General features: G+C 48.5%; 1 protein-coding gene across 1 annotated transcript in view; it reads left to right on the top strand.

Moving 5' to 3' along the window:
* Fbxw8 (F-box and WD repeat domain containing 8) overlaps positions 1 to 13,555 on the top strand; it is a 99,697-nt gene that overhangs the window by 22,479 nt on the left and 63,663 nt on the right. The window contains exons 3-4 of the mRNA XM_075981976.1: positions 3,876 to 4,040; positions 6,801 to 6,889. Of these exons, the coding sequence (XP_075838091.1) occupies positions 3,876 to 4,040; positions 6,801 to 6,889 (254 nt within the window). The remainder of the gene's footprint in view (positions 1 to 3,875; positions 4,041 to 6,800; positions 6,890 to 13,555) is intronic.

The raw sequence follows: 13,555 nt of genomic DNA, 5'->3' as shown, positions 1-13,555 counted from the left end.
ACAGGGTTTCTCTGTGTAGCCCTGGCTGTTCTGGAACTCACAGTGTTCTTCCTCTGCCATCTGAGTGTGGGGATTAAAGGCCTGGGGCATTATATCTGGCTGGAGTCTTTTTTTAGATTTTATGTATGAGTTTTGCCTGCATGTATGTGTGTGCCACCTGTGTGCCTGGTGCCCATGGAGGTCAGGAGACAGCGTCAGATCTCTCAGAGCTAGAATTAGAGGTGGCTGTGAGCCGCCTGTGGGTACTGGAAATTGAACCCAGGTTCTCTGCAAGAGCAGCTGGTGAGTGCCGTTATTTGGTTGAGTCATCTCTCCAGCCCTCTTAACTTTTGTTCATCTATTCCTTTAGTGATGCCTTGGGTTAAAAAAACATTCTCTAATGTGCCATTTTTACTAACGGTTTGAGTAATTTTCTTTGTTATTATTATAATCACTATCACTGTTTTTGGTGGTTTGAAGCAGGGTCTCACTGTAGACTGGGCTGTCTCGAACTCACAGAGATCCACGCCTCTGCCCCCAGTGCTGGGATTACGGAGGTGCTCCACCAGATCTGGCTTTGGTTATTCTCTCAACAGTTGCCCAGGTAACAGGGAATTGAAATTCAGCCCCTTCACCTCACAGCTCCTCATATGTCTTCCAGCCTCTGCACTTTGTGCACTTGGTTGTTGGCACACACAGGTTTCAGAGGCTTTGTTCTGTAGAGTGGATGATCTCACCTGAGGGACTGATTTTCTGCTGGCTCAGATTGGCCAGTGAGCCCTCTAGTGAATGCTTGCTGCAGTTAGCTCCCCTCACAGCTCCTCTTGTGCACCCTGACTAGGAATCTTCTTCCTGAGCCCGGCCCTCATTGAGTCTTATAGCTGCTGTTTTGCCCTGTGCTAGGGTCTCCTTTCATATTTGCTTATATGTGCTTACTTGATTCTGTTTTGTTTACAATGGGCATTTCGGGTGACTGCTGTGGCTCTGTGGCTGAGCTTCTGCCTAAACGCCCACATTTGAACTAGCCACTCCTGCCTCTGGAAGGGGTGAGCTAACGATAGTTTAGGTGTCACTGTGGCCCCTGAAGTCTCCTTAGCTAGTGACTGAATAGCAGCAGTGGCCCTTCAGCCTCTGCTGAGGGCCCATTGTGTGTTGGTTACAGCTCTGCCTTAGCCTTGGTAGCTTCATGCTTGTGCAGAGTTTCACGGCCAGCTGGAATCTAGAAGTCAGGGCTTTCTTATTGCCCCTGCCTCAAGTGCCCAGCAAAACCCCTGTTAGCAGCATGCTAGACTCCCAGAAATGCCAGGGTTTTCGAAGATCTTGGGGACACTCATTCCTGTTTTTCCTCTTGAACTGTTTGACCAGCATCTTGTCAGTCCCACTCTCAGAGCCTTCTCCAGTACTGCAGTGTTGAAACAACTGCTCTTTCCTCAAGATAGTGGCTTGTGATGTACTTCTGGCTGACAACAACTCACTGTAGCCCAGGCTAGCCTTGATCTCACCAGCCCCTCTGCCTTACTCTGCCTTAGCTTCCTGAGTGCTGGGAGTACAGGTGTGAGCCACCATGCTGGGCCAGCAATGTTAGGCTCATTTAACCCTCACTGTTTGGAATAGCTGCCCTGCAGGTAAAACAGATCAGGTAAATCATCCGGAGTGCTTTCCAGCAATCCACCAGGCAGGTCAGCGCTGCCAGCTCTTTAGGAATTAGGTTTGGTAAGCTCAAAGCCTGCCTGTTCCATCCTGTGCCTCCACCCCCACTACTGCTGGCTGTGTAGTTGTTATAAATCTGAGGCTGACGGTTTTCAAGGAGCTGAAGGAAGAAGAGGTAACACAAGTTGATGGGCTAGTGCCTCACAGTCTTTACTGAGTCCAACCTTTCTTTTTTTCCTTGTTTGTTTTTAAAGGTAGAGTCTCACTATGTACTTCTGGCTGGCCTGGAACTCACTTTGTAGACCAGGCTGACTTTGAACTCACGTATAATTGCCTACCTTTCCTAAGTGCTGGAATTAAAGGCATGCACCACCACACTCTGCCGTTATCCTTTTTAACATTTATTTACTTGTTTGTTTGTTTATTGAGTACTGGTCCTTAGAAGGTTCAAGCTTTTCATCACCTTCTGAAACAGTCAATAAAATAAAAACTCTGCTGACACATGCTTAAGTATGGGTACATGTAAACCACAGTTTACACATGGAGGTGTCGGTCCTCAACTTCCACCTTGAGATAGAGTTGTTCTCTTTTTATTAAACTTAATTATTGTGTATATGATGTATTTGTATGGTGTGTGTGTGCACATGTTTTTATGGTGCGCATGTTTGTATGGTGCTTGTGTTGTATAGTGCTTGTTTGTATGGTGCACATGTGTGTATGATGTATGAGTATATGGTACATTTGTGTGGTGCACGTGTGTGTATGATGCGTGTGTGTATGGTGTGGTGCTCTTGTTTGTATGGCATGGTGCACTCATGTATATAAGGCATGCATTTTTGGCGTGCATGTATGTATGGTATGTTCATATCTCAGCCTATGCGTATGGAGTTCAGAACCAGTTCTCTCTCACCTTTATGTGGGTTCTGGGGAATCAAACTCAAGTTGTCAGGCTTGTACAGCAGGCACTGTGACTACTGAGCCATCTCCCTGGGTTTCTTATTCACCACTGTGTGTGTACGTGCTGGCACTGGAATCCAGGTGTCCTCCCACCTTCCCACAGGAGATGGGCACTGCCTCCAGCTTTACCTGGCCCTGAGGATCCAAACTCAGGTCCTTACACTGCAGCAAATACCAGACCCACCAACCCGTCTCCTCAGCTCCTTTCCCTTTCCTGCTTACAGTACTAGCCAGACCTAGAGCCTCCATGTGCTAGGTAAGCACTCGACCACTGAGCGATTGCCCAGCCCAGCCTTCATTTTTGGTAGTGCTCTAATTGCCACCACGGAGGGGCAATTAGACTTTGAGACATCTTCACACCCCCATCCCAGCTGGTCCCCTCGGTCATGTTCTCTTCCCTCATCCTCCAAGGTCTGGTAGTCCCCCAAGGAGTGGTAGCAAGTGTAGGTTCTTGTAAGCTGCTGGCCTTCTCTGTTTACCAGGAGTGAACTTCAGTCTCAGGGTGATGGCAAACATGGCCTCCATCCTCCATCCCCAGTGCATGCTGTAGACGAATGATGTTGCTCTGTGGGGTCAGTTTCTCATTTGCCCACGAGAGTTCATGCTTGGTGTATGGTCCTGTGATGGGGTAAGCCTGGTACACCCCTACTGAGGGCTGGAAAAGAACAAACATCTGAGAGTTAAAGCGGTTGGTTCTTCCTGGTACTGTGGGGATTGGAGATTTGTGCCAGAAGTAAGTCATTTCTCCACCATATATTGTGGGTCCTGCCCAACAGCGCGAGGGCTGTATTAATGCTAACACTGTGTTTTAATCTGTATGTATAAGAGTTCTCCATGCAGCATAAATTTGAATTTTATACCTCAGAAATTTAGTTAGATTAAAACCTTCCACATCACAGGCCACCAGACTCCGCTTTGTAAGATGGTCACGCAGATCTGTCCACAAAGTCACCTGAGAAGCTCCATGTGCTTGTATGGTCCTTACCGTGTTCAGTTTGTTCTTTTAGCATTTTTTTGTATTGGTGCATTGTTTGTCTCTTTCATTTGTTAGATGATAATGTATCACACCATTTAAAATGTGACGTTACATGGTGGTATAACAGTTTTGAAATCTTGAAAGATATAACTGGAAACATTTGCTTGTATTTTTTCCACCTCAGTGTGTTTTGTTAATGAGACGTTCTATGCTGCCATAAGCCCGGAGCTGTAATATAGGTGTTGATTGATTTTGGATGGCAAGGCCTCTCTAATTGCAGATCTTGACATTTGCGTCACTTGTGCTGTTCTAGGTGAGCAAGACATGGAAGGTGATTTCTGAAGACGAGGTGCTGTGGTACCGGCTGTGCCAGCAAGAGGGGCATCTTCCCCGGAGCAGCATCTCTGACTACTCCTGCTGGAAGCTCATCTTGCAAGAGTGCCTTGCCAAGGAGCATATGTTAAGAACCAACTGGAAGGTAGGCAGTGGCCAGCGGCATCCCCTGAGGCAGGGACAGTGGACAGCAGGCCTGCAGTTGCTGCCTGAGGCTCATTCCTAGAGTGGAGGGAGCAGGGTGTGCTGAGCAACCCCAAGCCCCTCCAATCATTGATTTCAGCATCTTCCTTACAGTCTAGAGCTTCTTCCTGCTGTGCAGGAAGGGGGCTGAAGTGGATTGTCTGACACTGCCTTTCCTGGCTGGTTAGGGTCACTGAAATCTTCTGTCAACCCCCTGCTCCTTTCTCTTTCCTTGCCTCCAAGAGGGCTGACAAAGCAGCAGCACCATGCACAGGCAAGAGACCCTTGGAGGCCCCTGTGGAGCTGCTGCTGGAGAGGTGGTGTGGTGCTGAGTGCTGTCTGCTCTTGCCTCACGTAACCCTTGGCTTGCTGCCCTGACATTTATCACTTCAAGGCTCTACAGAAATACTAGATCAAGCTAAGCATTTGCAGAGAAGCATTTCTGGGAGAGCAAGCTGTCAGGAAGCATGTTCCAGGGTTTGGTGAAGCACAGCGAGGTGGTGCATGGCCAAGCTGCTTCCCACCTAGGCAGCTGGGAAGTCACCCATTGGAGATGGGGTAGAACTGGGCCTTTCTCTCACTTAAAGGTTAATCCAGATAGACTTTGAGGCAAGAAAGCCTTGTCATGACTGGTGATGATATGTTTCCTATGTGATGTCTGGTCTGTCTGTAGTCACCTTGTAACCAGATTAATAACCAGTGCACTGGTTCCATGACATCAGTGAGCAGTGCTTACCCCTCTGAGATGGCCAGCTTCAGCACTGGTGATGTTGGGCCAGCTCTTTTCAGGATGCCAAGCGATACACCAGGGTCCCCACTAGATGCCAATAGCACTCTGCCCTTGTTGTGGCACACAAGATGTCTCCTCTCCAGGTGTTACCAGGTATTCCCTGGGTGGCCAGTTGCTCCTAGTTAAGAACTAGTCATCACTGGAGAGTTGGCCAGGCCAGTCTTCTTAGCGCATGAAGACACTGGCCCCATGGCACCTGCATCCATAGAAGGTAGCAGGAAGTAGGCTCCTAATTAGGTCTTCTGATGGATGGGTAGAATGATCTGTGTAAGAAAGCTGCTCAGATGAAGCAAGGCCTGGACACAGAGGCCGCAGTCCACCTGACGGCAGAGGAAGGAAGGCTTGGAGCTGGGCTTTCCTACCTTTCTGTCCAGAGAGGCAGGAACCAGGAGAGTGAGCTTGTCCCTGGCATTGAATTCAGAGATTTCAGAGCCAAGGGAAGACAACAGCTCTGCTTATGCTGCTGCTTTGGGGTGGGATGTGGGGTGGGGGAAAGGGGAGGAGGGCAGGGTGTCCTCATTTGGGCTAGAGGTAGTAGAAGTAAGGAGCCTTTGGCATTTGGTCACAGTTCACAAGGAAGATGTGATGCTACCCAATGTCTGTTCCCTGTTTTTCTCCAGCAAGTGTAAAACCATCAGGTGTGCTTTGTATGTAGTTGTCTGTCAAGTGATCTGGTTAGACGGGCAGCAGCACGTGGGGGGCTCCTGGCATCCTAGGTCACCTCCCGAACTCTGAGCAGTGAGGACCTCTTGGGTGAAATTTAAGTGACGGGTCGTTGGCTACATGTCAAGGTAGACATCTTAGTGCAGTTTTAGGAAGACCCTTCACTGACACATGGTGACACTGGGTGGCTCAGAGTAAACACTGCTCCCAGGCCTGTGACCCTAGGGATGGTCTGACATGGCCCCTGTGTTCAGGGCTCTGGCCAAGTCACAGGTACAGTGATTCTGACCTAACTGAGATTTATTTCAGAGGGCAGGCAGTTGGCATGGTAACTCCTAAGTTAGTGTCTGAAAACCCCAGAAAGGACCCTAGAGTTCTGAGGACTTCCTCTTAAGGCATGAGCCGTGAATGCATGTCTACCTGGACCTGCAGCTCAGAGCTGGCTGGAAATGGGTTTCCATAAAGCTTTCCTTCTGGCCTTTGCCTCGCAAATGCCAGGAAGGATGAGATTTTTAATGTCCTAGCTGCGTGCTGTTCTTCTCTCTCTCCAATAGGGGAGCCAGGACCATGCTTGGATCTAGAATGGGAGGCAGCTTCTCCATTTGTGAGCTCAAACAGCACCTGCCAGTATACCAATGTAAAGATGGTTTCAGCGATTATGGGAAATAACCCAAAAGTCACACGAGGGCCCAGAGCCGGGACCTGCCTCCTTTCACCCTCTCACTCCCCACTTATGTTCCCAGGGAGCACCCCAAGTTCAGGCTTAGGCCTTTCTTCGAAGACCATTTCCCAGAGAAGTCAGACTCTTAGTCAGAATGGCGTCTTTTCTGCCCTCTCTGGTCTGTGTCCCCTGTGAGCGTTTCATTTATTCTGAAGTTCTTTTACATGTCCACTAAATGCTTTCTCCTGCAAGCTGAACTGCTTAATGTACTTGATGTACTGCTTCAGGCCCTGCCCTGTGCAGGGACACTTACCTGTGTGCACATACTTCTTCCTACTGGTGACATTCTGGGGACAGGCCAGCACCTCATTCACTGCTCCATGCAGTGCCTCTGGTATAGGCTCACCATGTTGCCATTTTATCCTCCTGAATGCCCAGTGTCGTGTGTGAGGTCAGTGCCACTGAAGACGGTTGTGACGTGTGAGACAGAGCACGTTTTCAAGGGGCCACCCCAAGGCTAGTATAAACCACACCCCCTTTTCCTCACAGAATTGTTTACAAGGGGCTACCCCAAGACTGGTATAAACCACACCCCCTTTTCCTCACAGAATCGCAAAGGTGCCGTGAGTGAGCTGGAGCACGTTCCTGATGCCGTTTTGTGTGATGTGCGCTCTCATGATGGTGTCGTCATCGCAGGGTAAGCAAAGCCATGTTCCTTCGCATCAGCTCAGTCTGTGTCTTCACTTTGTACCCTCTGCCCAAGTACCCCACTTGGGTACTGTGGCCGCTGCTCCTCCTTCCCATCAGTGCAGCTTCTGCAGGCCTTGTTGTATCCTGGCTGGGACATTTAACATCAGCTTCTGAGTTTCTTTGGCTGCTGTTCCAGAACCCACTGTGAGGAGTTCTTCATGGCTGTTACCACAGAGATCTGGACATGCATTCTTTTATTGTACAATCAGATCAACTGTATTGTAGGGTTACGATGTCTCTTGAGCTAGTGTCTGAAAATGTAAACTATATATACTTTTGTCATCTCAGCCTGTGTGCCAGAAAGCAGGAATGTAGCCCATTCTTCTGGGTCAGTTGGCTTTGTGGGAACTGCTGCAGGACTCCTGCCTAGAGGAAACCAGAACTAAGAGCCAGCCTTGGACTTCTACAGTCAACAGTCAGCTCTTCCTTCATCGTTTTCTCTCCTTAAGTAGCATTCCTCAGTGAGCACCGCGTGAAGGCCAGCAAATGGCTCAGGCGGTCAAAGTGCTGCCACCAAACCTGACAATACCCGAGTCTGACCCTGGAACCCACACCTCATGGTGGTGGAAGGAGAGAACCAGTTTTTGCAAGAAGTTGTCTGACCTCTGTATGTGCCATGACACCACACCCAAATAAATAAAATGTTTTAAAAAAAATTAAAGCACCATTTGAATTGAAATTCCAAATAGATTATTGAAATATTTTATGGCAGGCCCTGACATTAAAAATTGTTTCTCTTTCATTACACTTTATTCATTTATTTACTTGTGTTATATGTGTGTTTGGGAGTGCACACAGTACTTGTTTGCAGGTCAGAGGACAACTTACAGGATTGGTTTCTCCTGCTACTGTGTGGGTCTCAGGGGTCGGACTCAGTTTGTCAGGTTTGGTGGCAGGCGCCCTTAACCACTGAGCCATCTCACTGGTCCTTCTGATTTAAAGATGATCTGGCCAGGAAGGCCAACTCTCCTTAGCTTCTATTCACTGGCCTCACTTTCTTAAGTGACCCCTCAGCTCTTACATCTGAGTGGGTAACCTGCTTCCTGTCTGTCTGTCTGTCAGGAGCAGTCAGACCTATAGCTTCATTGTGAGGTGTGGTTCTCTGAGCTCCTTGACAGCAGAGAGCTTTGCCCCATGCCTGAGGACCAGTGGTAACCAGCCAGGGTTACATTGCTCTGGGTTCTGCCTAAACACATAAGGAGGTTGTGATGCTGCAGCTGGACTAAGAATCCTGGCAGACTGGAGATATAGGTGACCCTCCTTCCTCAAGGCCAGTTAAGAGCTTCTGAATGTATAGCCCCCAGAAAGACAGAGTCTGAAGGTAGCTGCTGCCCTCTCCCCCTCCTTCCTCTCCCTGGGGATCTGCTCAGCACTAGATAGGCCACCAAAGGCCCAGCCATACCAGTGTTCTGGGGATCGATTGTGTGAAACTTGAGCTGCGGGTCACAGAGCCTCCTCGGCTCCTCTCTGAGAGAAGCTGCAGTTGATGGCTCCGTCCGAGACCCTGCGATCTTACTGTGTGCAGAGCATCTTGTGTTTATCATTAAAATTTTATCTGGCGGTTACGATGCTTGTTTTCTGGGTCAGCTCCTGAATCCTTTTCATTTGAGACAGTGGTGTTTGTGGTTACCTCATTCCCAATCAATGTTGTATTCTCTAGGCTTTCTGCAGTTCAGCATCTCCAAGGAGCCTCTTAAAGAGACAGCACTGCCTCTCCTGCTTTTGCTCATGCTGATTTCCATACTCTTCTTGTTTCTCTTTGTTTGGCAGAAGTAGAACCTGACCAAAGGTTGTGCTCCATGTTTTAGCCTCTGAGATCTACTCCTGCGGTTGAAATGCAGGCTTGCTCCTCCCCACCTTGGCATTATCTGTCCACTGCCCTTGCCCCTTTCCTGTCTTAGACGTTCTTGATCGTCCCTTCCTGACATTCAGACTCCTGTGTGGTCTGTGGTGATTCCTAACTCAAGTGCACTGTGTGTTTGCCACACTGTCTGTTGAGTCACCTGCCACATCTGTGTGAAAACTGAGCTATAGTGAATATACCACGGTGTTCACATTTCACTCTCAAACAGTGAACCTCAGACATTTCAAGATTCTACAACTGCTGCTGCTAATTCCAGAGCATCCTGCAAAAAACCCATTTCCCGTGCTTTATTTTTATTTTTTTGTTGTTGTTGTTTTGTTTTGTTTTGTTTTTGTTTTTTCGAGACAGGGTTTCTCTGTAGCTTTAGAGCCGTGCTTTTGTTTTTCAAAAGAGGGTTTTTCTGTGTAGCCCTGGCTGTCCTGGAACTCTTTTGGTAGACCAAGCTGGCCTTGAACTCAGAGATCCACCAGCCTCTGCCTCCTGAGTGCTGGGACTAAAGGTCTGTGCTACCACACTCAAGAACCTCAGTCCCTATTTTTGATGGGCCATTTGAGCCCTGCCTCCTTCCAGGAGTTCCAGGAGTTCCTGAATACTCTTGATTAAGACTGTTACCCTGGGGTGGTGTGTGGTTCTGTTACCCTGGGGTGGTTAGTAGTGCTGTATGTGATTTTGTATGGAATAAGCACCAACATTTCATACATAGCCTCTCTCCCCTCCCATTATACTTCATTTTCCCTGGGAAGGCAGAGAAATGTTTGGGATTTTTTGTTTGTTTGTTTGATTTTTAGTTGTCACAACTTAAAACCATGGAGTTTTAAGCTTGGAAGCTACTTCAGCGCTGATCTTGTTCCAGAACTCTCGGGTGTAAGTGGCAGAGACTCAGAGCCTAAATGGACACTTGCCCTGTGCACACACCACCCTCCCATCTCCTCTGAAGCCTGTCACAGCATCATTTTGTTCAAGATGCTAATGTAGTCATGTTACTTTTGCAGAAGTGTTAGAGAGTGGCTGGAGTCTCCTGACCCCACAGTCTGCACCTGTAACTTGCTGGACCACGTGTGTTGTTTTCCAGGCTAGTTTTCACTTATTTTCATATAATATAGTCAAAGCTTATATTGTATATTATTACTTTTTTCTTGCAGAGTTCTTCTGTTACTTTTCATTACTTTCTTAGACTTAATGCAAAATTCCCCAGCTAGTTCCTAGTTTTCCCCTTCATTCACCCAATGGCAGACAGTAAATTAAGTCGCTTTCGGTTTCCTAATTGTTCTGAGAAGTGTGTTGGAGGATGACATAGGACATATAGACACAAATTAGAAGGCTGTGATATCACTAGGCTACATACTCTCTGAGGGATACAGTTGTGTGTGGCCTGCTGCTGAATGGGCCGTTGTGTGGCACACGATGTGGTAGCGTTAAGAGCATTTCATGTGTATGGTCTGCAGATGGTTTTGTTTCTGTTTTGGTGCCGCAGATCGTCTTTAAGATTATAAAGCAGAGGCTGCTGCAGAAGCTTGGTGTCCTTTGTAAACACGTGTCCAGTTCAGGTTCTGTGCTATCACTGTGTTGATAGTTTTCTAAGTGGAATCCCTTCTGTGAGTCTGTGGACTGAAAGGAATTTTCTATCTTCCAGATTCAGAGACTTTGAAAGCTCTTCCATAGCCCTCAGTTTTCCCAGTGTGACTTTGTGATTTGAAGTTTGCAAACCACACCTCACGCTTGCTCCTGTGCACATCTCCTTATTTCTGGATGCTGCCAGAAATACCTCTGTCCTCGGGCCTCTGGTGGCTTTCTGGCTCATAATCTACCAGCCGTTACCTCTTGAGCATCTTGCGGTTTGATTCTGTTGACTGCACCCTTCTTGAGAAGGCAGGGTTGTGTGGTAAACATCTTTGGCCCCATAGCACCACCCAGGTGACATGGAGAGCAAGTCCTGGAGTCCCAAATGAAGTCTCCCTCTGGCCTTTCCTCTTGTCTTACTGAGTCTCCATAGGTTACTCAGCCGGGAGACCAGCATCCCAGAGCATGTGAGGGCTAGCTGAGCCTGCTTCTGCTAGGACTAGTGCTTCAGACATCTCTGTTCCAGTTAAAATTTTCCACTTCTTAGGGAAAAAATCATGTTCAAATTAACTCTAAGTACATCCCTTCCTGTCCTGCCAGACTCAGTGTCCACCTGTATGTCTGTGCCCTGGCCCTTGCTGTGCTGGCCGGGCGGCCCCAGCCTGCCTTCTGTGTCACATTTCATCTGCAGAGCTGGTTGGCAGTGCATCAGGAGATGTCTGGGTGGCCTGTTTTTTAACTTTCAATTTTGTAGGTGACTACTTTTAAAATTTTAGGAGGTTCTTTAAATTGTATGTTGGAATTGAACGTTTAGCTCAGGAGAAGTGTGTTTGGAAAACACGAGGTGTTAGGTTCAGTTCCCATCACAAAGAAAAGAGCATCAGGAATGCTGCATGAATTTGTGGAGGAGAGTTCATAGAGGCAGAGAGTTGCGATAGTCTCCCTGTTCTCTGGGGCTTGGCTTCTCTTCTCCCCAGTGGTCCTTCGGAAGTTAAGACTTGCAAACAGATGGCATCATGGACTCAGAAAGCTCACTGCACCAGCCCAAGGTGTGGGGCCAAGTTGTGTTTGCTGTGCGTACTGCCGGAGAGCCACCTAGAGAAGAGCAGCCCAGGCAGAGCCTGGGGGTCCTGGGAGCTAAGCCTGGGTTCCTTTGAGGTCCCATGCCAGCTCTGCCGTCATTAAGCTATTAGCTCACCAAAAGCTTTTATCCATGCCCAGGAGTGTATGGTGGTGTGTAGTACCTCCCACTCGCTTGGGATCACATGTCTGTGGCATCCCATTTCCATTAGTTAGCTCACTTTCTACTCAGACTAGAAGACTGCATCTCTCAGATGTTTAAAGTATTTACCCATTTACATGCTAAGGGATGCTTCAGTCTACCCAGGTGTTTCCCCTGGTTTCCATGGTCACCATGCATGGTTCCTGCCTTTCCTGGAGAAAGCCACAGCTGTGCATCCTTGTTTCCCCTCTGTAGTGGGGTTGGAGGGAAAACTATCAGTTAGTGCTGCACAAGTTAACTCTTCCTTTACCTGAAAGTGCTGGGCTGGCCTATTCTCTCTCCATCCTCAGAGGCAAGCGCACTGGAGCAGATGCTGAGAAACACTGCAGCTGTCTCGCAGCCAGGTGAGCCCTGTCTGTGTCTCCACTGCAGGCCTGGTGCTAGTTTATCTTGTCATCTGTCCACAGGCTCTGGGATCTCAGTGTTTGTTCTTTGGACTTGGAGTTTCTTTAGGCTCATAAGCTCATATGGTGTCATCTGCCTCAGGCCTTGGTCATTCACAGTGAGAGTCATATAGGAATGCTGTTTAAACACAGTTGTCCAGGACTGACCAGCATCTTCCCTCCACTTTCTCAGCCAAATCTTCCTCCACTCTGAATGTGTGGCAGCCCTGAGAGGCTGCGCTCTAAAGTTCCCAGGTGCGCCAGCTCTGCTGCCGAGAAGTTAGAAAGAGCAGATAGCCCTGCATGCTCCTCAGGGGCTGCCTGGGACAGCAGGGTTTGTGAGTGCCACCCTGGGGTGACGTTCTCGTATGTTCTGTCACCGTCCTCACACTTAACCAGGACGTGCTTTCCAGCTTTCTCCTTTTCAGCCTCCTTTCCTGCCAGTTTTCCTTTCAGCCTCGCCTCGTATGGATTTTGTGCGGCTGCTTATGGCTCTGGGCTGCTTCCCATAAGGGGCTCCGTCATGACCCACCAGGGACCGCTTTTTTAAAATACTTTGAAATTTATTTATTTTCTGCTGCGAGGCCTGCGTGCTCCTCTAGTAAATAAGTCTGAGGTAAGCTGCTGATACCCGACCAGGGGAGCTTTGCATTCATTACATCTTTAATGAAGGCGCTCCAGAACGTCCTTAATAAATACTGATGAACTCATGGCTGCATTTATCCATCTCTGCTTCTCCAGGGAATTATGGGAAGGGCCACAGCTCCAATAACTCTGCATAATCATCATCGACTCTGACTCTATTGATTGTCATTAACCAAGATATATGGAGAGCAGTTCTAAGTGTGCAGTGTGTGGACCACACAAGGGCCATTAAGATGTTCATTAGTTTTCAATTGCTACGTCTTACGCCCCCTCAATGTTGGCTCTGGTGCATTTCCACAGAGTGGCTGCACTGTGGGGCCGAGTTCATTTTGTTAATTGTGCAGTACAGCAGTCATGTTCTGTAGAAAACGGTAAATACCCTGGATTTTATTGATCACTACAGAAGGCACGGAGCAAGTGAAGAGTTCTCAGAGCCTCTGTGTGTGTGCTGAGGGTGTAAATAGCCTCTGTATGTGGGTGCTGCACCTCACTGGCCTTCAGCCACTTCCACCGCCCAGGTTGAAGCCAGAAGATCCCGCATTCTGGTCGCGGTCAGCGTGGGTAGGCTGCTCACAGCACTCTGTGCACAGAAGCAGTTCTCAGGCTAACAAAGGCTACAGCTGCTGATGGCTATGGGACGGCATGGGAGATGCTGGGGAGTGGAGTGGGAAGAAAGGGACCTGACACCAAGGAGAGTACTCCAGACATGCCCAGGACCAGGCCAGGTTCCTCCTGGGAAGCCCACTGCAGCTGGTCCAGAGGATTGTGAGCACTTAGGAGTGCTCGACTATGGGGAGAGGGTGTCCCTCTGTACTCCTGGGCTACACTGGTCACTAGTAATCCACTACAGCATTTGTGTGTCTTCCTTCCTGGAGTCCT

This window comes from Microtus pennsylvanicus, chromosome 1 (genome assembly GCF_037038515.1).
Source record: "Microtus pennsylvanicus isolate mMicPen1 chromosome 1, mMicPen1.hap1, whole genome shotgun sequence".
In the NCBI taxonomy this organism is placed as follows: domain Eukaryota; kingdom Metazoa; phylum Chordata; class Mammalia; order Rodentia; family Cricetidae; genus Microtus; species Microtus pennsylvanicus.
Note: the sequence above shows the minus strand (reverse complement) of the source record. Positions and strands in the feature narration are given on the sequence as shown.